Source organism: Oreochromis niloticus, linkage group LG23 (assembly GCF_001858045.2).
Source record: "Oreochromis niloticus isolate F11D_XX linkage group LG23, O_niloticus_UMD_NMBU, whole genome shotgun sequence".
Taxonomy (NCBI): domain Eukaryota; kingdom Metazoa; phylum Chordata; class Actinopteri; order Cichliformes; family Cichlidae; genus Oreochromis; species Oreochromis niloticus.
Window position 1 is genome coordinate 32,636,946 of NC_031986.2, and position 24,136 is coordinate 32,661,081.

A 24,136-nucleotide genomic window follows, 5' to 3' on the forward strand; every position below is an offset into this window, starting at 1 on the left:
CTTCTGTCTTCTTTCCCAAGGCAATCACAAACACCAAAGAGTTATATATCTCCAAGCTGGTGTCACACCTAGGTGGACATGGGATTGTGTTATTGCTGTGTATGTAGCCGTATTGTTGTTGTTGCTGTTGCTTTTGGTAAAGTCAAATGCCTCATTAGGCTGCATAGGAGCTGAAATGGCTTTCTGAGTGCTTTGTGTGTGCACGGGAGACTCAGCTTTTGAGTCTGAAAGCATCTTCATCCATTATTCAGAGGTATTGGTAAATGGATGTCCCGTTCATAGTCCCTTTTTTTCTGCAGGTGTAGTTCATGTGACAGGCATTGTAGAAATAATCAATACTGCACAGATTCCTGAGACTGCCACAGTGCCGATCTGTGATCTAAATCCGATGCTTCTTTTTGTTTCTGTCTGATTCTGATTGGTCTACATGGGTCAGCGTGTTTGGATGCAGCCAGAAAATAAATATTCAGAAATGAATGAATGAATAAAGAAAAGCTATACAAAATTAAATATACAAAATAAATACAATGTTCCTTATATTACTTACTTACTAACGCTGTCCTTAGCAGGTATTCCCAAAGTATCTGACAAATATATATTTTGACATCATTAAGATTCTTGTGGATATTAACCTGCTGTATTTACTTTGAGCTCATTATTTTTATTCTTGGAATTGAGTAGCTTTGCATGACTCAAAATAATCATGTAGCTTCAGATAATCCTGTTTGAAACAACCAGCTTTCTTCTGATTGGCTGCCTTGTATAAACAGAAACAAATCAGAAGAGAATTGGCTTAAAGGGGGAGTGGCCTTAAAGTGGCTTGTTTCAGATGGAAGATGAGCTGCTTTGCTACACCTAAAGTTGACCAGTATAGATATATGACAATATACATTTAAATCACTGTATCATTGTCAAGCTTAAAGGTTCCTTTTTACTCCTAAGTGAATAAAACAAGATAATAAACATGCTGTAGAAAAATTGTACTATATTTTAAATTTAAGTGGTTAAGAAGAATGCTAACTAAATGGAAAACTAAAATAAAATATCAAAAAAATATCCACAGTACAAATTCAAGAAACCTTCAAATGTAAACAAACATAAACTCATATATTCACTCAGCTGTGGTTCACTTAAAAGAATACACAAGTAAATATTTATTGCAAAGGGCAGTACTGTCACAGTGAAGTGAGCAGTGAGGTTCATCTATGGATGCGTTGTGGTAGCTCTTTGTCCATCTCTCTACACTCTGCGTGCACCTGGAAAAAGCCGTCTAAGAGAAACGTTAGTGGCCATGGAGTTTGTGACGAGGGTCAGTTCAGCTGCTTAAATCTGACATTTTTGCAGTTGTGATGTCACTGCGTTTCCTTGTTGCAATGCATGGTACAGGAGTCTGGGAGTGAAAAGTCTGCATTGTGCACGCTCTAAAGAAAAGCATCGGTTCAGGTGTTAAAAAAGACAGCACCTTCCATTTATTGAATTTATTGAAGTTTGCTTTTGACAGTTTACAGTCGGCCTTTAAATCGCTCAAATCTCTTCAAACTACATTATTCCTTGGACCCTCTTTGTAACAGTGTCCTTGTCTTTTGAGTCTTGGTCTGTATCTGTTGGGGTGTCGTGTTCGCTAAAGCTGTCCCCTGAGTTTTCATTAGCATTCTCTTTTGTCATTTTCTTTTATGTCGCTCACACTCGTACATGTAATATGTGTACCAGTGTGTACGGCTACAGTAGCCCAAACAGTAGCATAAGTAGCTGCTCCTCCAACGCTGTGTGTGTCAAACTAATCCGACTTGGCTCCAAATCTATCCCAACAACACGATTGGTTCTGTTCAGAGCTATTCTCATCGTCGTTGGCTTTTCGTGTCATCTGTCAAAACAGGGAAGATAAGTTCTGTCGACTTTACATTGAACCTATCTCATATTTCTATAGGAGAAAAGTTATTTTGCGATAACTATCATGATGGTTATCACCCAAAGCCTAGTACAGGTTCTATAAGGACTGACTCATGCCAAGCAGTTCCAACAGATTACAAGAATAAAAATATGCAACTGGAAATGGTGGATTTGTTAAGAAGAAATAAACTTAACCCAACCTACCCTTCTGTGCTTGTGATGGACAGTTGACAGGCTTTATCCACTCCAGCGTATTCGGACCAGATGTGTGTTTGCTTGGTGCATAATTCCACCTGTGTGATGATGAAGCAGTCCCAAATTTTGCTGGAGGCATTTTCATGTCTAGTGGCTTAGTCTTGGGATTTACCAGCATGAAAAATGTACAGTGTGAACTTTTACTTCAGTTCATCACAAAAACCTTACATGGCATTAGGTGACGTAAACTGTAGAGGTGGGAATCACCATACATCCCACGATACGATACTATCACAATACTTACCACACGATACGATATTATTGCAATTTTTTAAAATATTTTGCGATATTCAGATTCTGTACATAAAGGTAAACTTTATTAATATTCATTTTATCTAATAGCAAAGTCTCACACTCAGTCTTTCTCTCATTTCAGTCAGTTTTATTGTTGACAAACTGAACGGTTTGTATTACGGTCTAGTCCAACTTAACTGAATGCAACCATCTGGTACAATTATGGCTATTCTGAACTATGCAATTTGTGAAAACTATGCAACCCCTTCAGCAACTGAAGAATTTGAAAGTAAATTAAAATAAAATATTATTTTACATTAAATAAAAAAGTTTTAAACTTAATTAAAATAAAACATGTCTTAAATTAAAATAAGCAAACTGTCATGTTTATTGCTGCCATAAAAAAAAAGTTAAACACATTTGGACAGTGAAGGAATGTCAGGATTCTTGCTCAGAAAAAGGAGCTGATCAACATGCTCTGACTTCAGAGCATGTTGATCAGCTCCACAAAAACTTTTGTAACAAAATATCGATTTCTGCTGTCCCTGTATCGATACATTATTAGCAAACAAAATATCACGATACTACACAGTATCGATTTTTTCCCCCACCTCTAGTAAACTGTATGTGATGCTAATGAGAGCAGAATGTGAACTTGGAATTTGTGATTATTTTCATATGCAGGTAGTTTGTGATTGTTAGCTGTTAATATAATTTTACCAGCACCAAACTGAAAAGTTTTAGACAGAAACACTTTTGGCTTCCCAATTGGTGGCAGTTTCTTTTGATTTGTTAATATGCATATCATTTGTTAACTTAGACTGTTGGAAAATCATTTGGAGGCCATCTGCTCTTTGGCATCCTCCCGCTGGGTTCTGGGTACCGGCTGCTGTGACTATGAATAAACAAGTGCACAGATGCAGGAGTCAGTATCTCTCCCACAGGTCTGTATCTCCTCCAGATCTTCCTGTTCTCCTTTCCCTGTGAGGACAATCACAAATAGCCACACATTCTTCTCAGCTAACTCATTCATTGATAAATTTTGGATATCTGCCCATCTCCAGTGAGTTGAGCACTCATCTCAGTGTCGTGCAAAAGAATGACACGCACTGCATTATTTTTAGCCGTCTCCTACAAGTGGGAACCAGGCCCATGTAAAAAGCACTGCTCTGCTCTGATTGGCTGCCAAGACCTGGAGGGTATTCCATGATGCCTGCCGCAGAGTGACCAGCAGTGGTTTTACCTGCCGACTTGGCACACAGCTTCAGGGCTGAATGGACAAGTTAGTGTATTATTCAGCTTGACAGAGATCAGCAGGAAGAGGCTGTTGGAATTTTTTTGTAGTTTTATCTCTGTATGTGTGTTCGTTGTCCACTTGGTTTTAAACCTTTTGTGTGCATCTGTTTTCATCTACTCAAAAAAAACCCTTGAGTTATTGGCTATGCCATCAATTTTCTTTGGAATACAGTCGTTGGGGAAAATAATTTTCACAGCACTCTTTGCACTTCTGTGAAAAACTAAGTACACTCTTACTGGTTCCATGGGAATTATGAGGGCAAGTAGCAATATGGGGTTGCTAAACAAATGCACTTGAATAACTGATTATCAGCAACAGTGAACAACTCTATAAAGGCAGAGGTTTTGGCTGTTTGATGGTCTGGAGTATTCAGGTATGAGCAAATTCATACCACTGTCACACCATCTAGTGCTCAGAGAAACTGCAAAAGCCAAGTGGATGGGTGATGATTTAGGGTTGTTTTGTAGCTGCAGGACCCAAACACCTTGCAGTCACCGAGGTAACCATGAACTCCTCTGTATAACAAAGTATTCAGAGTCAGATGTGAGGCCATCTGTCTGACAGTTAGTACTCGGTTGAAACTGGGTCATGCAACAGGACAACAGTCCCAAGCACAGCAGCAAAACTACAGCTGATTGGCTGAAAAAGAAAGGAATCACACTGTTGCAATGAACCAGTCCAAGTCCCGACCTTAACCTGACTGAAATGACCTTAAAGAGAGCTGCAAATAAGTGAATGCCAAATGCAAACTTCACTGAACTGAAGCCACGCTGTTAAGAAGGGTGGGCCAAAATTCCTCCACAGCAATGTGAGAGACTGATAAAGTCAGACAGAAAACCAGTACTTCAAGTTGTTGCTGCTAAAGATAGCAGTAACTTGTATCGTGGGGAGCATTTCGTTTTTCGCAGGATTGCACAACTCCTGTGAAAACTTCACTTTTTCACATTACTCTTTTTTTTTTACAGACAAAGGGACTCTTTTCACGATCTTTGTAAGTTTGCCACCACCACAGGGTTTTTAAAATAAAACAATAAAGATGTGAAAGGGATGCAGACTCTCAGCTTTAACTCAAGAAATTTAACAAAAGTAATGCATTACCTGTTTAGGAATTATAGCAATGTTTTTACATACATTTTTAAAGGCACAGAAGTAATTTTATGGAATGATATTTATGTTATAATGCTCACGCAAGCAAAAACATAATCCAAGCATTTCATTGGTGCAGTTAAATTCAACAACCGTGTGCATAGGCAGCAACAGAAACACTGTTTTAAACCGTATTTGTTTACAATTTGAAAACAAATTTGCTGAATTACTTATTAAGTTTGCCCCTTGGTGAGCCGGATATGAAAACTGGGCTGCTCATTTGACACCCCTGTATCAAATACTGAAACAGTATTAGGTTTATTAACAACATTTTGTGCAGCCATATTTTGCACTAACAACATCAAAACCCAACAGATTCACAGGAATAATATAAACTTTGCAGAAGAGTATTTTTTAGTTTGAATTAAAAGTCTCAAGCTTTTCTAAATTAAGTAATTTATGTCCGTCTCTACCATTAAAAAGCAATTGTGCACATGCATACTACACATGTATGTAATACACATGTATTACAATACTGGTTGAAAAAAAAAAAAAAGGGGGGCAGCACGGTGGTTGGCACTGTTGCCTCACAGCAAGAAGGTCCTGAGTTCAATTCCACTATCAGGCCGGGGTCTTTCTGTGTGGAGTTTGCATGTTCTCCCTGTGTTTGCGTGGGTTCTCTCCAGGTACTCTGGCTTCCTCCCACAGTCCCCATCCATTCTCTAAGCGGAAGAGAATAGATGGTAAAAAACGAACAAACTTACAATTCAAGCATAATTCAAAACCGCTTCCACTAAATATAGTTATCGAAAATCTTAAATGGATTCCTTTTTCTACTATATTCATCACACATTAGTTTTTCTTGTCACTGACTGTATGTGTAGAGAGGAGCGAGTCTGTAACCAACTCGTTTTATGGATGCATGGTTCACAAATAGCAGAACCTAGTGCGAGCCTGACCGTGCGGGGCCTTTAACGTGCCATAAATTGCATTTTGAGCTCTTAAGAGACGCCTTGATGAGCTGTGTGCTGACTGGGCTCAGCGGTGTCCGGGTGATGAAAGTGCAGGTTGTGCCGCAGCAGGTGCCCGGTGCTTTCGGTTAATTGGCCCTCATTTTGCTAACTCACTGTGCAAACTCTTTGAAGCATCACTCCAAGTAGAGACTTCATTAAAACCAAGGCTTTAATTGGAAACTCAAGACTCAGAAATCTCCTATCTGTTTTATCCTTTATTTAGAGGTGACTGTAGAATTATTGTCTTACTCAGTGTATTTATATGTTAACAACAGGGATGAGTCTATTTGATGTTAAAGGGGACCTAATATTTTCATTCCAGCTCTGTATTTTTATTCTTAGACTCCACTAGAGTAGCGTTGAATGATTCACACTTCACATTTATCACAGTGATTTATATTTTTCTTCAGTGGGCCTTGGTGCAGTTCAGACTTCATCAGAAACCAGCCATTTCAATTCCTTCTCCTTGGAAAAAGAAGGCTTGAAAAGCAGGTAGCTGGGTCTTTAATTCCTGAGATGACTATATTAGGAATCTTCTCCTTTTTTAAAGATTATATAAAGCTAAGACTAGAAACTTTATTTCAAATTTTAGCCATGTTTAATATGGACATCCACTACTGGAAAAGTAATAAGTGTTATAAACAGTATTCAGATAAACAAATGCATTGTGCAATAAAAATAAAAGTTATCAGCTGGTTGTAGTGCAAGTGCAGGTCGAACTGATGAGTGGAATCGATAGCCAGGCGGACCAATAATACCAAGGAATTGAATTACTGACAACTGGTTCTCTACAAGAATCGGTTCACAATCCCTAGTCATGACATTAGAAAGCTGGCTGTAAGCTCAACAGATTTCACAAACCCATTAATCTCGCTTCATAGTGCACCAGCCCTCTGACCTCTTCTCACATTCAACCTAGAACCTCTCAGTTCGTCTGCTGACGAATGCTTGTTTTGGGGTTGAGTAGGGGTAGTCTGTCTGCAGAGAGGTTTTGTTGTCAGTGGAGGCAGTGTATACAATATTTTGTACAACCGGTCTGTTTGCCGCTCTTGTTTGTGCTGTTGTTGGTTCATCAGCCAGTGGTGGAGAGGTGTGTTCTAACATACAAAGAGCTAAAGTGAAATCAAGTGTAAAAACAATGACAAGTGTCTACTGCAGCCACTGTTTGTAGTTTTCATGTAGTATTTTTGGTCTTTTATGGTTTTTCCATGCCTTGCCCGTTCCCGGTGAACTCCCTTCCCTATTCCGACTCACTTGTCAACAAATAAGCAATTGACTGACATACATCATCCTCATCTGGTAATGTGCAGTTGTGATTTTGAAGTACTACACAGTTGCAGGTTTGTGGTATGTGAAGACCCCTTCCATTTGCTGTCCAAATGGAAAACACGTATGCAGATGCAATGACACAATCAAGACAATCTGGACTTTCGACTATTTTCCGATTTCTGTTTCTAATGCATAAACCACAAATAAACAACAAAGCCTCATGGGACTTGATGAGTCAGGCAGTGAAATATGCCCCATTAGTGATATTGGTTACTATTCCACCTTTAGCCTATGATGATAACGCTGCGTGAATTGCAGTTGATCAACAGTTTCCTCAGTGGGATTTTTATCAGAAGTTTAATCATTTACAAATGTAATACAAGTGACAGTTTCTCTATTTGCACCATAACTAAAACTCAATAATTCAGTGACTTGACATTTTCAAGTCAAAGACTCGTGGAAAATTAAAAAAAGGGGATGAATGAAATCTGTTTTTTGCACGTTAATCTAAAAGTTTGGAAATTTCAGAAAACAATGTTAAAAAGAAAAACATTTTTAGACAGGTTTTCTCCACCTTTCTTGCATTTTTTGGTGTTAAAATGCAAGCATACAGTAATATTAAGTCACTCAATTATTCAGTTAGACAAAGAAAATTTGTTTTGTAAGAAGTCACAGAAGGAGATTGTGTAAATAATTTGTAGTTTAAAATTGTTAAATGACAACTGTAATTAATGACATTTACCTGAAATAGATGAAGAAAAAATTATAGGTGTGAAAAACAAAAATATAGCCATTAATAAATATGTATGTATAAAAAAATTAGAGCACACAGTCATTTTAGTCAAAATAGTTTATCACTTGAGGGGTTAAAAAAGGATAATAAAAAAACAAACTAATTCTCGGGTCATAACCAATGGTTTCAATAATGTTTTTGAGCAACCACACCTCCTTTGGTCAAATGTAATTGGTTAGATTCTGTATGTTTCTATGCAGATATGTTTCCAGAGATGAAGTGTCATGAAACAGTCACCTCGGTTGGTGCTGTCATATGACTGCAGGTTTAAATAGAAGAGGATGTCATCGAGTTCACATACAATGCTGCACGACGACATTAAAGATTTAAAATGTCTTATGTAACCTCATGATTTCGTCCTCTCTAACCCCTGCTGCTGCTATGTAACAGAAGAATGAGCCGTCTAAAATTACCACATCCATTTGAATAAAGTGTTCACGGCCAATTGAAAATGACAATAGAAAATAACAATTGTTCCCAAACACTGCTGCATAATCTAGGCTTGCAGCAAAACCAAGTAAAATGAATAATTTGACATCTTTTTCATACAATGAAGCAGCCGTCCCTCCACAGTCCTCACAGGCCATAATAAAGGCAACACAGAGAAGGACATTAGCATAGTCATTTCAAGACCTCTCTTTTGAGTCCGGCAGCAGATCGGGACCTGAGTGAGCCGCTCTTAAAATGAGCCCACTGGGTCTTTATTAACAGGTTCAGGTTGGCTGGTGAGAGCCACATGGAGACGGTTTGGGTGAATGAGGCTGCTGCTGCTGTCAGAGCTATGTGTTGTAAATAGTGGGCCATTTGCACAAGAGCAACTTGCACTCTCCATCTACTTCAATTAGAGTGTGAGGGTAATCAATAGGCTCCAGACACTGAAGAAAGAGCTTCGCTGAATAGCCTAAATGTCAAGATGAGCCATTTGCACAGTCGGCCTGGAGTTTGAGGGAGATTTCATCAAACTATCAGAGTGGATGATAGCAGTAAAAGTGGCCTCATTGCCTTCACACACAGGGACTATCCTGATTGTTATGTAGTATTATCAGTGCATCATGTACTTTTACACATCTGGACAAACTTCTCCAGCCCATCTGGTGGGAATCGAAGGTGTTCGTGAGCCAGCTGAGAGACATAATCTCTATGGCATGTCCTTTATGCACCCCTGAGTCTCCTTCCAGTTGGACATGCCCAAAACACAAGTGATGTCCTGGTCAGATGCCTGAACCATCTCAGTTGGCTCCTTTCGATGTGGAGCACCGGAAGCTCTGTGGCCGACAGACTTGGAGGTCCCAAAATGTATTTCTGTCACTTTGTGTGTGGCTTCAAACCACCAATGTGTCACCAGTCGATGCAGCCAACGGAATCATGTCATCTGGAAAAAGCAGAAATGGGATCCTGAAATTGCCAAATCTAACACTTTTTTTGTTGCACCTACAAACTTTGTCCTTAAAAATTTGGACGTGAAAAAGTTCAGTCCTGGTGTCCAACATCCAATAGAAATGAGTCTGACTGAGCTTTGCCAGCAATGCAAGCATTCATCAGTTTTAGCACTTTTTTTAAACCTTACCTGTTGAGTTTCATTTCACAAAGACTAACAAGGATTGTAACAGGTGATACATTTAACATCTAGACTTAAGATGTATGTAAGAATTCATGTATGGCAGAAAGCAGTTTCATCACTGGCTTAAGCATAAAAGCATGAAAAAAGTAACAGTATACAACTCTGAGTAGAAATTGTATTTTTTTTTTTTTTTTGGAAGAATTCAGCAGAACATAAAGATTAGGTTACTTGGGGAAACTCAAGGAAAGTACAATGATAAGAATAAAAAAATTGCAGAGTTGGTAAATAGTTGAGCTGGGGTGTCGGTGCTTAATAAGGCAATACTTCAGGATAGTTTTTATGTCCTCATTCCTGTTTCCCATACACCAGAGTTGCAGGAACACTGGCTTTATTATGAATGATCTTTAATGTCATTGTACTTGGTACTATCAACAATACTAACTAGGTACAGAACTAGAACATAAATTTGGCCAGAGTGAAGTGTCTGTCTTTATTTCTGTTTCTACTGACGTGTCAGAGTATTTCTGACTCATGTTTACAGTCAGTTTAAACAACAGCCCTGAAAATGATCCCAGGAGTTTTTAATCGCTACCCGTCTCAGTCATGGTGGCCCGTTAATAACTAGACTTATTAATTAATAAACAAACACTGGAAATGACCCATAAATTAACATAACATATCAGATAGCATAGCTGTGGCTCACAACATGACTAAATAAAGAATTAGGTATTAAACAGTGAATATTTGGGTTTGCCCTCAGAGAAGTGGTTTTTACTTAGAAACATTAGATCAAAACATATGAAGCAAATATACAAGAAATAGATAAGTTTAAGTATAGGTATAAGGAACGGAATACAAAACTTGTATAAAATAAAGGTAAATGCAGTGATTTAAGGACATTGTTTGCATTTGCATTGGTAGTATGTTCTTTATTTTTGTGAAACAGTCTAATTCTAAAGGCTAGGCCTGTTCTAACCCTGCACGTCTCTGTAAGGCCGGCCCCTGGTGTATTTTTGGCTTGTAGTCGAGCGGTTTAAATTGCAGTTGAACTTTTTATTTCATGTTGTCCTTCATTTTGAAATTTAATAAGCTACAGTTTCTCTCTGTGATCCCTCTGCGCCACGAGAACGCACCTCTATTAGAACCTGAATGAAAAGAGGTTATTGCTGTTATCGCTGCTGCAGCTTTGGCAGCGGCTTTTTTTACATTTGTATGTCTGACTAAAGCTACTAATCACGCGAATCCCATCATAATCTCTAAAACGGTGTTAATAGCAAAAGAGGATGAAATGATTATGAGGAGGAAATGCTCAGAAATGCAGAGCTAATTCTGAAATGTAATCAAAACCCTGCCTTGTTAATCATTTCTTTTTAGCCTAACAGAAGATTCACTAAATTATTGCAGCCATGAGCGTAACTAAGCTTCCTGTTTCCCTGGTAATTAAATTCACACAAACAGACCTGCAGTTACATCTGAAGATACTGACAAAAAATGAACTAACGCTCAGTGCAGCCTTTTCAGAGAGGGAGAGGGCTGTAGGAGGGATTGGGAAGTGTTTTTGTTTGCTTGACATCCTGTTTATGAGAATGAGTGTCCATCATTATGCTGCCGCCTCCAGGACAAATTAAGCTGGGATGTGATGAATGTTCCCTCTGTGGGGACAAAGATGAAGAAGAAGTGTCTGTTCAGATTTACTCGAGTCAGAGGAAGAAATAAGGACGTGCTGTCTGTCCCTGAGTTTTGAAAGCAGTGACTGAGAGGCTCACAAAGTGCTGTCTCATGCTGCTCAGCGGTGGCTCAGGATGAGTCAGCAGCGAGGATGCTGGATCAAACTGGGCGTCCTAATGTTCTCCCTCTGATAAGCGTTCATGTGAAGGCTTCAAATGCCCAGGGTAGAAATGGCGACTGAAAATCCATAGCTCACCTGACTGTTTCCCATACACACACGTATACCATGTTATGAGATAAGTGACATTCTTTTCCTCCTTTCTCATCTCTCCGTTTGTAAATCACCACTTCCTCTCCTCACGTTTTAGTCCCTCCCACAGGTGCGAGCAGAGGAGGCGAGGAGAGAGGAATCGAGGCAACGGCATTTAGCAAAATGAGATTTCCTCATTTTAAAGTGATGTCAATTAAATATGACATTTGGCACAACTGCATGATAAGTTGGGCTTTGTGGTCTAAGTGCAGCTGCATTTTATGATGTCAGGCTCAAGAGCGCTCATTGCTTTTTTAATATTCAGGGCTACTTTTAATTGGCAGCTTGCCATCCTGTGACAGGACAGCATGGTCTGAAAGGAGCTTGTGGAATACCCACAAGCTCAAATCTAATGTTTTGTGTTTCTTGACACACATTTCCCACTATTATTGTTTATATTTATTAATTAAATTAATAATTTGTATTTTAAAAAGATGGAAGATGGAGGTTTTCCAGTGTTACTTCTAACTATGATATTAATTTAAAAGACTTTAACTGGTTAAGTTTAAACATTAAAACTGTGGCTACCTGACTGCCTCGCTTTAGGCTATTGTCCTACACACTGATGTTTGTATTCTAATTAGGACACAAAAGATCTTCTTTTACTCTTTAAGTATAATAGCAAAGCTGAAAATCAGCCAAAAAGCATTTCACTGTGATCTCCACAGTGATCATACTGGAAACACTGGTGGTGGCTGGAAGGGTGCAAGCCTGAGTGCTCAACACTGCCTGTGTTAGCTGTTGAAGACCAGGCTGTGGCTGCAGGGCTGAGGTCATTATGCACTCGCCTCTAACATCATTCTGTGTTAGTAGCGTAATGAAGTTGTTTCTATCCTGGACGCAGTTTTTCCACTTTACCATCATGCTCTTGTCTTTTCATGAATCACATAACTGCGTCACAGCGTTACCTGTATGTGATCATAGTAACCCCTTATTATAATTTGATATAAATGATAATAACGAGTTGTTTAAAGAGTCCTCCTCCCTCCCTGGTTGGTATGTTCCAGCTGTGTGCCACGCCTCTATTATACCTGAGGGTACAGTAAATGACTGTAAATGATCTACCTGTTCATCCTTGATTATAACTCCGCTAACAGCCTCCTCCATCCTCCAAATGCATTTTAGGACTGAAACATCCTTCAGTGTGGCACAGAGACGTTGATTTCGAAGAAAGAGGACTGAAAGAAATGAGAGAAATCTGTTGTTTTCCTTTTTCTGGTCTGTGTGTCAGTTTTCTTTGCTTCGGCCGATTTCATCCATTCGCCATCTTCATCTTTCAGAAGTCTAGACACGGTGGTGTCATCTTCTGCAAGTATAAAAAATCTGTCCAGTAGTTTTGAGTCTACCCCAAGGTGTCCTCCCAGTTCTCACTTTGTTAATTACTTTCTTTTCGGTTTTGTCATTATTCTTATTTTTGTCTCTTTTTCACCTCCGTTCTCCTTCCTCTTGCCTATAATCCGGAAATCAATCACAATGAGCCATGTTGAAGGATGTCTCGATTCCTAATATTCATCAGGAATATCTCTTCCACTAAGCCTTATTATGGTCGCAGGGGAGCTGGAGCCTATCCCAGCTATCATACGGCAAGAGGCAGGGTACACTCTGGCCAGATCACCAGTGTGTCGCAGGGCTAACACAGAGAGACAGACAACCATGGTGGATTTCAAATTAGGACCTTCTTGCTGTGAGGCAACAGTGCTAACTGCTGCTCCACCGAGCTGGGTAAATCCTAATTATAATACTTAAAAACTAGCATTATTACTGACTAACATTCCAAGATTTTAAAATTTTACTTGTAAAGCATTAAATAACCCTGCTCAGTACCTCATGCCAGTGTGTCTGGGTGTGGGATTGGTGAAGAGGCTTTGCTGGTTATTCCAAGGTCTTGGCCACCAAACAAACATAAACACAATGGTAGCGTCTTGCCTCGACACTCTTTTGTTGAAAGACGATGAGTATTTGATATGTGGAAATGTTTTTATGTTTATTATCTTGGTTTCCTATTATTTGCCCTGCCATCAGCCTTCATAGTCTTTGGCTTCATATTGTACAGTGGACTAGATGAGTCATGATGGTGTTTTAATTACCAATAAAGCATGACTGAATTAGCAGAGCTTGTTAAATTAGATGGTATCTTAAGTAAGTTAGATGATATATTGATAAATTAGCATGAGATCATTAGCATAATCAGTAGCTACGCTGTAGATCCTGCCTTGCAGATAAGGAGACCAAGTGAGGGCACAGACACATGCAATTAGTCTGCCTAATTAAAACTCTCTCTGCAAACAATTGCAACTGGGTGCCCATTTGATAAACTGTGAATATAACACAGATTATGTTTACTGAGCGAGCTAGTGCATTTATTTCTCATGAACCTGGCAGGGCAGCAGCAAAAAATCTTGTTGCATAGCTTCACTGAGGGTATACAGCATATAGATGAGCAGTTTAATAAGATTAAGTGGTGGACCTCAAAAATTTAGCCAAGCCATGCAGTTGTTCTGAAAGAGGAAACTATCCATACAGCTATTTTTTGTAGCAGCCAATAAACAAGTTTAATTCTGCAGTGCCGGTAGACATTTTAACCCGGGAGTGTATGGATACTGACTCGATGTTGGAGCCTCTGGTGGACATTAGTGGGACTGCAGTTTTTCTTACTTTGACAGATTCATCTGCTTATTTATCTCTGGTTACTGTCTGTCTGTATTCATAAACTGTGGATCTTAATGTTGTGAGGCCACTCTAATAGCCATTTGCCCCCACACACTTTGTTAAATGTCAGGTTTATTTATACGGTTATATTTTATACTCTTTGATATTGCACCATCCACAGTCTGCAACACACTTGCTGACCAGTGGCTTTTCAGACTGAACCGTAGTGCATCTCACTGCATGAGTTAGATGTTATGAGCTGGCTCTTTACCATCTGCACTGCTGCTAAATGCATATAAGAAGGGGGACGTGATTGATTCCTGTTGGCTTTTGCTTTTTTCTCCATCATTAATAAACCCATTGAGGAAAACAAAATTGGAAAACCATTTGTGCTATTTATCAATAAGTCAGTCATTTCTAACCAGCCTTCTTTTCTGCATCTCAAAATATGACTTATGATCCTAAAATGATGAATGAATTATTGAAGAGAATTGAAATGAGTTTTTCATCCATTTATCAGCACATAACATGAAACAAACATTAGCCCTGTCAGACACATGTGGGGGCATGTAGAACACACTTTAATGCCATTCATGAAGTCATTCATGCTGCAAAAGAAATGTAGAGCAAACGTTTTTAATAAACACTGTTATTATATATTATTTTAAACATGTGATGAAGATCAGGGTTTAGGGATACTTTGGTGTAAAAGAGTGATAGGTCTTTGTAATAACAATCGCTGATAATGGAAGCTTTTATTGAGTTCAGTTACTGTGAAATAGCTATGGGTGATTATTAAGTTATAACTGATGCTCATACTACTTCAGGCAGGTGGATCACAACACTGTGAATTGCAGTACATGGTTTGTTTTGTGTTTTGTTTAGCTGTAAGTTAGGCACTAACACTATTCTGTTAGATTTTGCTTTTATGCTTAAAAAATAGCCAGTTAGGAGTGAGACCAGTGTTAATATGGCTATCACAACACAGCTACAGGACACGTTGTGATGGCAGCCGATTTGACTACCAGGGACCTCAGACTTGTTTTATTTTACATCCAAAGCCCATTTTTATCTCAGGTGGACCAGATCAGTAAAATTATACCCTAAAAATCATTCTTTAGGACCAAAGAAATGCAAGTACAGCTTTATTGAATCATCTGTTTGGAAAACACATCATGAACAATTGGAGTGCAGTGCCAGCCTGTCCCGGGTGGACCCCACCCTTCACCATATGACAGCCGGGATAGACTCCAGCCTACATTTTTAGATTCTCATTTTTCTTGAAAAAGTGAACATATTAATGATTTCACTGCAATTTTCAAGCTTTGCAAAGTGGAACAGATTGGAGCCTTTGAGGGGCCGGTCCTTAAACCTTCACTGTAAGAAGGTTGTGACTCGATATTATATTTTGTAATGTGTCGTAGTTGATGAGATGATAATTGCATTCTCATTAGATTACATTACAAAGCACACTATGTTTTAAACTGTATAAGGTATTTGTTATTAAAAGAGCTAAAGCTATTTTATTAACAGCTAATATTTATTCTCAGGTAAAAATCCAGAAAATTGGATATTGATCATTTAACATTTACTTTGATTGACCGTAGCGAGGAAACATAACCAAGCAGCTTTACAGTTATTATCACTTTTTGATTGGTGCACAAAAATGCATGAAATCAGAAATCGAATAGCATCAACACAAAACAAACCAGTCTCCTCTAACCCCATGTACCCTGCTTCATCTTTGGTGATGAAATATAAAGACTGGGAAACAGGTTTTTCTGCACTTTATAAAGCAACCTTACGTGATTTTGTTGGAGTTTATGAATCTGCTTGTTGGCTGTGCCGATGACAGATGTTTTTAAATGTCAGTAAAACTCATTGAAGCCTCAGATAATGGCACTGTGGATGACTTTTCTTCCATGTTTCCTATCATTTTATAGCAATTTCCTTGCATCTCATCTCCCCGTTCCCCTGATTTCATACATCAGATGGGAGGTATATGTGTTTGGGGAACACATAAATTCTAGTAGCAGCAGCACTGCAATTATATTCACACCCGATGCCCCTGCTGACCTCCTGGTCACCCCAAACACACACTAATGAGCTCCCTGGGCAGTCGTGACAGCCATGGTAGAAACTACAACTACTAATACTGCTGTTACACTCGCTGAGAGCCTGAATGCTGGAACACAAAGCCCCTCATCTGTCATTTAATGCATTCTGTCTTTTTCTTGTCTTGCAGTTGGAAAGACGTCTTTGATCACACGGTTCATGTATGACAGCTTTGACAACACATATCAGGTAGGTGCTGCAAGCACAGACTGAATAGTGTGGCTCTAATAATTATCCTGATGGATCAGTGACACTGGGCTGCAGGCATTTCCTTTGATAGTGAAACATAAAGCTGGGTGTAAATCGATAAGTTGAAGACAGAAACTTAGAACAAATAAGGCTTAAGTAAATTAGATACTGGGATAATAATCAAGGAAATTAATACACAGCAAATACAAATTCTTCTCTTTGTGTAAAATAAGGAAATTATGGCCATCAGTGATTTTAAAACAGACACCTTTGAGCTGAAGATCAAGAGCTCTTTGAATCCCTGTAAGCAGCCTAATCTCACTCGACATCCTAAAAACAAAATAGTACTTTTGCAGCTACAGCACTTCCAGAGGTCTTTGTAAGCATCTGCAAAGCACCTTTAAATAAAACCTGCAGCTTTATTGCTTTATAAACAAAAAGTATCTACTTACATAGTAATAAAAACAGAATTAAAAATAAATCTCGCAAAACTATTCTGTCCGCCCTCTCCGATAGTTTAAGAGGGAGTCTTTCTGCTCGCTAAGGCTCTTTTATGGGGGAGTTTACAGTATTATGAGCCTGAGTAGTATATGGAAAAACTAAATCTGATTATCTGAAGAAAACCTGACTACGTCACGACAAGACAGATGAAGAGGAAGACTTTTTGTTTGGTTAAACTTGAAGTAAGAAATGCACCTTGATTTACTGCTGAATAATGTTGATCATATACGTTATTAGCATTATTGTTTTGAAGCATGACTTTGCATATTTGTAGAAAACAAAGGTTTGCATTTCATGTGAACTTCATTTTCTAAGACCGTTTCCATCAGGTATAAAATTAGCCTGCAGACTCTGCAGGGCACCAGCAAAGTTAATAATGTTCTGCCTCTAAAACTGGAGACCTGTGGCTTTGCTCCCACAGCCACGTGTTAATCTGCCACTGCCTTTAAATTATCTACAGCAGCCTCCAGAGAATTCCTCAGTACCTGATCTAACCTTCTTCCACACTACTTCCATCTACTTTTACTTTTTTGTCCTACAAATTCGAATAATTTGACACACAGTGGAAGTCACCGAAAGTTAATAGTTTGACATTTTGTTCAAAAACTCTCTTTGAAAGGATGTTTAAAATCACTGTCATGTTTGGCCAGAAGAATGACGTCGTCGCTTAAATGTTATAAAAACAAAGGACCAAAAATGTCATTTTCTGAGTAGTTTTCTGCCAAATATGGATCTCACAGGCAGTCACTAGTTTGTGAATTACCATTTCAAATCTTCCAGCCTGATAATTGTCATGATGGGCGAAGGTAAAGAGAAGGACATTTGATTGTAAGGTTTTCTCTCTATTATTGTAGGGTCTTTACCTTGCAATGTAAAGCACCTAGAGGCAGCGTTTGCTGTGATTTAAGACGATATAAATAAAATTGAATTGAATTGAATAAAAATTTTCTCGAGTAAAAGCAAAAACAGGAAACACAAATCCCAGAGAAGTACAATTTAACAGGAAATCCAGACACCTGAGCATGAGGAAATAAATTACAGGGGCAAAATAAATTGACAAAGGAAAGGACAAGCTAATATATATACACTCACAGAACTGATTACCCAATAAGGTATCAGTGGAGACAGTTAAGGTGATTACAAAGGCCAGAAGATACAGATAGAGTTACAAAAAAGAGTTAATTTACAAAAATAAAGCAGGAAGACAAAGGCAATAAACTATAAAAGCAATCAATAAGGTAAACTCAAGCATAATAAACTATCACCATGAAACAACATGCAGTTACTTGAACTTCTGAAATACACTCGTGGACCTGATCAGCCAGTGGTACGAAAGGTACATCCATTATTCACTGGGATGTAAATTGGAATATCAGTTCAGTTCAACTTAATTTTATTCATATAGCACTAATTCACAACAGCCACCTCAAGGTGCTTTATATTGTAATGTTAAACCCTACAGTATTAAAAAGAAATCAGCTTTGGAACATATGAAAAAAACTCTAAGCAGGCCAAGAAAATTACAAAATAATTAACATTCTCTGTTAGGTAAGTCTGGAAACTAGTAAGTGAGACCATATACTGATGCTAGATAGATCAATGAATAGATATAAGGAAATATCTAATAATTTACAAAGCAACATCCAGATGAGCAGAATGAGAACTCAACAGAACGGAAAAGCCAAACAGCGTATTTACTCAGTAAAATCATCCCCATATTCACATAGTTTTTTATTTTTGTTCTCTGTTTATTGTTTTTTGCATGTACAATGACAAACAGATTTTGATTTCCTCTGTGCAGTTATTCCACAGTGGTTAGTCTTTTGACTGTAATGCTGTAATTTTTACACTTGGTTCTGACAGCTAGATTATGAAACATCCTGAATGCATGGTGTTTTTGTCTGACTGCAAACTACTTCTGAATATTTGGGGTTAATGCATGTTGTCTTGCTCAAATAAGTAATTAAATTGAAGTGTTTTTAATTTGATAAATGGTGAGTTAGAGGGTATTAATGATTCTTATTGCTCTTTTTTGCAATATGTATGTTGATTATGTATGTATATGTATGTTAGCTGAATATTTGTAGATGTTTTCCCATACTTTCACACAATATGCCACACATAGAAGTATGAAGGAACAGGCTGTATAATAATTCTTGGTTTAAGTGATCTTCTACTTATATAGTATTGCGACTGATTTAGATGTGTTATTTCTAATTTTGTTGATGTGTGGTTCCTATCATAGTTTATTGTTGAAATTTAATTTCATTTACTTTTTCTAATTCAGTGTAATTTATCATAATTTTCCTATTGCTGTGTGCTGAACGATTTCCAAATATCATGTATATAGTTTAACTTAAGATTAGTGTTCATTTATTGTATTTAAACCAGGTCTTTAATTTACTTAATTCATTAATTTAAGTCCTTAACTTAGTAAATTACGCTGGTGTCATCTGATAGTTTGCAGTGTTATAGAAATTACACAGATGTCATTAATGTACAAAATAAACAGCAGTGGTTTTAAAAAAGAGCCCTGAGGAACCCCACATGTCACAGTTTTAAACTGCAGTTAATGTTATCAGTTTGAACAAACTGGTTCTGATTTCCAAGAGTACTTTTCACCCATGATAGTGCAACCCCTCCCATATATATACATATATATTTCTACTACTAATTAAATAATTTACTAAGAACTCTCCAGTAGTTCATCATAGTAACAGTCTGGTCTATCATGTTTTTCCATGTAACTTTTATATGAATTGAATAAACACCACATAAGGTATTAATGACAGATATTGATGGGAGATGATGTTGCTGTTTGACATTAACCATTTTATTATATTATCCATGTTGGTGGGTTTTCTTTGCCCTTTCTGAATTATGCTAACACTCCAAAAGGGAGAACAACAAGTCTCTATTCTTCAGCGTTCGCATTAGTTCTGTGCTGTGCTGTAATGAGATTTGGATGGCTCATTGAGTGTGGATTAAACTGTCTGTGTTAGCTCTGTGATGCTGCGCCTTCACAGCTGCTTCTGTATCCTTTTATATTTCTAAACTCATAAGTCATGAAAGTCTACAGAGCCAGACATTTCACACTGATTGCTGGGGCTCATGTCTTTTTTTTGGTCTTTAAGCTAGTGAATCTCGGTGGTGCACAGTCATTTCTTTAGTTTCATTCTCACAAATTGCAGTGAAAGAAGCTCATATTTGGCTAAGGTTGGCTGTGGACTTTTATGACGTCTTAGCGTGTCGTGGGAAAAGGGGATTCATTTGTTTGTTCATTCATGCTAATAACATGCCAAATCCTCTGGATAATTACAGTCATCCAAATGCCACTGCATAGCTTTTAAGCTAGTTTTTGTAGTACTTACTTTTAATTAAGAGTGGGTGATCTGAGGAGTGTGAATCACCTGGGATAAGGATCTCCGAGGTTGTAGTTCTCTGCCAGAAAATAGTGCGCTGCCTGCTCTGAGGAAGGTCTGCATAGGACTGCTTGTGCGAGAAGAAAACATTTCATTTTCAGCACAACAATTATGGTCCATCCACCACTGACAATCTTAAATGGGGGATAAGGTTTTTATTTATTTATATAGCGCTTTTCAAGAACAAAATTCAGAAAGTCCTTTACAATTCTGCAAAGGGAACAAAGATGTCAGTGGCACAACTTCAGAATTTTTGCATCTTTGTTTTTTTACTGGTTTTTTTCTTTGGTTTTTTTGTCTACAGCTATAAGAGGTAATTTTTTTTGTCGCTAATCAGCAGGCTAAGCAGGAAAGCCTTTACCTCCTGCAACATTTTACATTTCCTCCTGTGGGAAGAGAGAATCTGGACTGGCCTCCTTCTGCGGCCCTGCTGGGAGGGGACAGAGGCATTCTTAAGCCAGCTGAGACTCCCCTGAGTCTCCTCCCTGGTGTCCAAAACACCTCAGGTGGGAGGCGTCTAAGAGGTATCCTATTTAGAAGCTGAACCACTCCACTGCTTGTTCCAGTGTGGAGGTGTAGCGGCTCTCAGCCGTCTGACACATTCTTATTTCAGTCACTACTCACAGCCATAGGTGATTGGTAGGAATGTAGTTCAACCAGTAAATCAACAGCATTGCTCTTTTCACCGTAACAGACCAGTGCAACCTCTGCAGATCTCCATCTACACTCTTCACCTCACACATAAACAAGACCTGGAGATACTAGAAGGCACATCATCCCCAACCCAGAGTGGACTTTCAACCGACTGAGAACGATGGCTTCAGACTGCGAGGTGCTGATTCTCATCCTGGCTGCAAAGCGCCCCAGCGGGAGTGCAGGTCGACACTCGATGAAGCCAGAAGGACCACATGATCCACACTAAAAGCAGAGACAAGATTCTCAGATCACCGAGCTGGAAACCCTCCACCCCCTGGGGGTCTCTTGTTCATGGCTCCATAAACACTATGAATCTGAGACAACGGGCAGCTTTGGCACAGTCCAGGGCCCTCTGGAAAAAGTCAGACTTACATGAGCCCTCTAATGCACGGGTAGAAAATGTGACAGTCATTTCCTGCAACGTTTTTTAGAGCGTTGAATACTTAAGTACCATTACCTGGAGTGAATGCAGGCATCTGTTGTTGCCTACGGGTTGCCTTGCATCAAATTTTCAACTGCAGAAAATTTGAGTACTGAATGCAGCGGGAGAAATTATGAATTTGAAATCTAACAGCTGTCACAGTCGGTGCTAAGTGCAGTAATTCTGAGAAGCGTGCGTGCATGTGGAGTGAACATGCTTCTGAGGAAAAATAACTGTACCCTCTTTTATGGTGCCTGAATGGACAGGCACCGTTCCTTCCCCCATGCTTCTTCAGACATGGTAGGCAAACAGATGCTGGGCTGATAGCATCTGCTTATTTAATAAGCTCCCCATATGCTGTTTAATGTCAGTCTCTGCCCCTCTCTGCTGTAATGGCAGCAGGCAGAGAGAAATATAAAAAATCAGGTTATCAAATTTGTGCACAAGCTAAAATCATTTGAAAGTCCTCGTTGGTGGTAGGTTTTATGTTTGTTTGTTTTTTTTCTTTTTTAAAGCTAGTGGATTAACCATTTTGTTTCAGATGCCATAACCTCAGCTATGTAGCCACAAATCAAAGCCAAAGCTAAAAAGTCTTCCCTAGATGCATTCGTGTGTGTGTGTGTGTGTGTGTGTGTGTGTGGTTGCTGTCCTCCTCTGCCCGTGTCTTAATGCCTCTTGTTTCCCGCCTGGCTTGGTGACAGGTAGGGCTGTAAATGATTTTGCAGACTCAACTCCAGAGACAACTGAGTATTAATTAAAATTCAGTGCACATTAGTTGAGTGTGAGTGTTTATGCGGCTGCTCAGCGGGGAAGCTAGATTTGCCTGGTGAGGGTGGAAAAACGATAAGAATGCAGCCCGTAGGAGACATCTGTCCCGATGAGCAGATTTAAGAAGTCGTGGTTTCACTTGCTTTTATTTTCATGCGTTAGATTTGAGCAGATCCAGTTGAGTCTTTTGAAGTAAGAGCTTAAGTAAAGTCAGAGACAGAGGGCCATCAGAAAGATGAAACCGAGCGTGGCGGTGGCTTTAGTCAGCAGGAGGACGTGAGCGAGGTGAGCCACATTTGCTGCCTCTAAAGCAGCAGCCTCCCATCAAGCAGCCATCCAGCCGCGAAAGAGACAGAAGCAGGCGTCTGCACCGCCTGGTAGCACATGCTAAAGGGCTCAGAGGCCTCTGGGAGCAGAGCGCTCCTGTCGGCTGTGGTGGAGCTGTCACTCAGGCCCGACTGCCAGGCTGTGATTGCATCTGTCTGCTGTGCCCAAATATTCAGCTGCTTAGTGTAGCAAGGGGTGAATCTGATTTATTGGACAATTCATATTCGGTGTCGTGGGGAGGGTCTAATCACAGATGGATAGAAGCTGACATATTACTTTTTTGGTGCTCCTTTGGCATTTCAGTATTCCAAATTTGTTCATCCATCCATCCATTTTCTTCCACGTATCTAATTCAGGGTCTCTGGGGGCTGGAGCCTGTCCCTCCAGTCACAGAGCGAGAGGCAGGGTACACCACAGACAGGTCGCCAGTCTGTCAAAGCGCTAACAATTAAAGTGAAATTCAGAATTGCTTTTAAAACCCTTCATGGCCAGGCTCCTGCTTATATAACAAATCTGCTGAGACCACCTTCCAGCAGTCAGTCTCTTGAATCGTGTTATCAGGGCCTTTTGACTGATACAGGCTCTAATTTTAAATCCAGAGGCATCTACGCTTTGAGGCTGTAGAACCTAAATTTTGGAACAGCCTCGTCACTGCAGCCACGTGACCAAGCAAACAGAGCTATAAAAAAGTGGCAACTGTTGTGTTTTAATCCAAACCACCTTTGTCAAACCGAACCATAAATATAGATTTTATATCCTGTCATGTACATAGAGGTTGTGACAAAGTGACCTTTTTTGACACTTTGATATATCTTAAAAATATTTGGTGTTTATCCAGATTGACGAAACACTTTCTAGCTGCTATACAAATAAAGTTATTATTCTAAACTGTATGAATAATTGTGGCATCACACCTTCAGGAGCTGCTCGGCCAGTGAAACCTATGAAGCTCCTGGCACACAGTTTTAATGCTGATGTTAATGCCAGAGGAGGTTTGGAGCTCTGCAGTTACTGAGTCAGCAGAGCGCTGGCATTTTTTTAAAAAACTATGACCTTCGCCTCGATATTCATGAGCACACAGCACAGTTGAACTTATTATGAGGCCCATTTATACTCTCTGTGGACCTGAAATGATCGGTGGATTAACAGCATGCTGTTTGTTCCCGTGTCTTCTCTTATTTAACAATTCAAATTCAACGTCTTCCTCTTTCCTGCTCCTGGACTGAAACACTGGTTGAATCTTAAATTTAATGTTAATGACTAAAAATTATGAGTGAGTGCACTGATTCTACTTATTAGTAAAATTCAGGATGCTCTAATTTCTATTTATTGTGCATTTATCAAACACAAACAGCCTGCTGAGTGAGAATGGAGACTTCATCATAGATGACTCTGTCATCCTACTAGAAATTTAAGAGCAGTTGGATTTTGTGTGTTCTCAAATGTCTGTCGTGTGCGGCGCTGTGATTGCTCGCTGTGATTCGAGGTCTGCGGGTTTTAGCTGCGTCCCTGCCAGACAGAGGACCTTGAAAGTAGAAATGTTCAGATTCTCTAAAAACATAAAGGCAGCAACCAGTAATTTTCTCTCTTCTGTTCAGTGTTTATTTCTTTGTATTTCACTACCACAAAAGCTCGACTTAAAAATATAACGTCACCGAACTCTCTCCGATCC

General features: G+C 39.1%; 1 protein-coding gene across 2 annotated transcripts in view; it reads left to right on the top strand.

The window, feature by feature from the left end:
• The window catches only part of rab6ba (RAB6B, member RAS oncogene family a), a 66,279-nt gene that overhangs the window by 13,548 nt on the left and 28,595 nt on the right, over positions 1–24,136 (top strand). For both annotated transcript variants that reach the window (XM_013270772.3, XM_013270773.3), the window contains exon 2: positions 16,271–16,329. In XM_013270772.3, the coding sequence (XP_013126226.1) occupies positions 16,271–16,329 (59 nt within the window). The remainder of the gene's footprint in view (positions 1–16,270; positions 16,330–24,136) is intronic.